This window comes from Triticum urartu, chromosome 1, assembly GCF_003073215.2.
Source record: "Triticum urartu cultivar G1812 chromosome 1, Tu2.1, whole genome shotgun sequence".
NCBI lineage: Eukaryota > Viridiplantae > Streptophyta > Magnoliopsida > Poales > Poaceae > Triticum > Triticum urartu.
The window spans coordinates 532,759,384-532,761,554 of NC_053022.1; the positions used below are offsets into that span (position 1 = coordinate 532,759,384).

The 2,171-nt window shown below is 44.8% G+C and overlaps 1 protein-coding gene across 1 annotated transcript; it reads left to right on the plus strand.

Moving 5' to 3' along the window:
• The first annotated feature begins 209 nt into the window (after positions 1-209).
• Positions 210-1,280, plus strand: LOC125537783 (serine/threonine-protein kinase PBL27-like). Its single transcript, XM_048701096.1, has 2 exons — positions 210-598; positions 696-1,280. Exons 1-2 carry the CDS (start codon positions 248-250, stop codon positions 882-884), a joined length of 540 nt encoding a protein of 179 aa, XP_048557053.1. The 5' UTR covers positions 210-247; the 3' UTR covers positions 885-1,280.
• The last annotated feature ends 891 nt before the right edge of the window (positions 1,281-2,171 follow it).

The following is a 2,171-nucleotide window of genomic DNA, read 5'->3' on the forward strand; positions in this document are numbered from 1 at the left end:
TCCGAATGTCGTCAACCTTGTTGGCTTCTGCGCAGACGGCCAAAACAGGATCTTGGTTCACGAGTACATGCCATTGGGTTCTCTCCAAAATCACCTCCATGGTATGTATTGGCTACCAAACATTAGTTTTGCTCATAGTACTCATGATTCGATTGCTTGAGTTTGTGTTAATTAATTAACCCCCGGATCGATCTTGTGCTCATCAGATCGGTCTCCGGGCCAAGCACTGCTAGACTGGAACACAAGGATGAACATAGCTGCCGGCGTGGCCAAGGGTTTAGAGTATCTCCACGACAAAGGTGTGGTGTACCACATATTCATGAGCAGCTCGGACGTCTTGCTCGGAGAAGGCCACCACCCAAAGTTGTCCCAATATGGACTGGCAGACCTTGGTCGGCTAGTTGTGGACGATGATGAGAAATTGTGTATTGATTTCACCAGAACCGCTGCTATTGCCCCCGAGACAGGATTTAAAGGGAAGGCGACCATGGAGTCGAACGTGTACAACTTTGGCGGCGTCCTGCTGGAGTTAATCACAGGGAGGAGGCCCGTCGACCCCACCCGGGCCATCGCCGAGGATTGCAACCTTGTCATATGGGTAAGTTAACTATAGCCGGGTTCGTGGTTGACATGTATATATTTGCTGCTTCTTGTTAATTTGGCCGTGAATGATGTGAAACTTGCTGTTGGATCAGGCCACACGATTGATGGACAGGGGCCAGTTCCGCCGGATGGCAGATCCAGCACTGCAGGGCCATGGATTTGCAAGAGGCACTGAAAGTTGCTTCCATGTGCATCCACGAAGAGCCGGCCATGAGATCCCCCATCGGTGCCGTCGCCGCAGCTCTGTCTCGCCTTGCCGCCTACGACGATCATCCACCTGAATCTTCACACCATGCGGCGCTTCGTTAACCTACGGAGAAACGACCTACGTCGACATCATCCGGACGCATCGATCATATCAATCAAGTTATATTACTTGTTTGTTGTGATTGTGACTCTGTTGCTTGTTGACGAATAACAAGTGCCTGACCTGCATAGTATTAGGCTGTTCGTCACAATCCTAGGTAAAAACATGCACAGGTTGATTGGCCGGTGTTAATGGATTTATCTTGGTTCTAGAGGTGGAAATGTGTGTACTGCATAAGCAAGATCGGAAAGTTTCAGCTGAACCGATCCACACAGTGTGGAAGGCACAATTAGTAGTCTTTCTTTTCTTTCTTTTTTTGCGGGGTACAATTAGTACTCTTTCTCTTTATCATAATGTGGTACTCTCTTCATTTTTTTAGTCTGCATATAAAATTTAGTTAAAGTCAACTTTTGTAAAGTTTGACTAAGTTTATAGTAAAATATATCAAACTAATTTTATTAGATGTATTATGAAATTAATTTTCATATTGTTTAATTTTAGTATTATAGATGTTGATATATTTTAATATAAATTTGGTCAAATTTTACTAGTTTGACTTTAAATAAATCTTATATGTGAAGTAAACAGAAACGGAGAGAGTATAAAGTTGGCCAAAGTCTATGCGCACTACGGTGTGAAAGGCATAGCTAATTAGTACTCTTTCACTTATCTAACATGGTTTTTATAAATTTGGTCAAAGTCTATGCGTACTGTATTGTGGAAGTGAGCTGGTAGCATAAACATTCTACAGATGCAATGTCCCGCAAAAATTTGGGAGGACTTGCGTGCATGCATGCATGGTTGAAAGTCAAGACAAGGGCCGAGTCAGGCGATCAATGTTGCCTCACTTTCGTTGCTTGGGGCTTTAGTGGAGTGACCGGAGACCACGGAGCAGAGAAGACGCGTGACGTACCGCCAATAGCACTGGACTTGCTACTTATTTCATTTTGTTTGTAAGTTGATGGTTTTCGTTTTCGGCAAGCTGTGCTGGCTACTTAAGGTCACAAGCCATCAGTAGTGTGCTGTCTCAGCTGAGAATCACTCCATCCTTTCAAACTTTCTCAGTTCAAGAACAAGTCTGCGGTGCCTTGCTCACTGTATAGGCGTGCGTGCTCTTCGTGTATGTGTGTGTGTGTGTGTGTGTGTTAAACCTACATGGACCGATGTGCGTGCGTAGGTAGGACATGCACGGATGTTGAAAAAAAAAAGCACGACCAATCAATCGTACACGCACACTGTCCTGGGAATGAGATGGTACCCG

Bases quoted from the DNA above. Each gene is read 5' to 3' on its own strand.
- LOC125537783 (XM_048701096.1), top strand. From the start codon at position 248: ATGAACATAGCTGCCGGCGTGGCCAAGGGTTTAGAGTATCTCCACGAC. The intron at 599-695 runs GTAAGTTAACTA...CTGTTGGATCAG, and splicing joins ATTGCAACCTTGTCATATGG to GCCACACGATTGATGGACAG.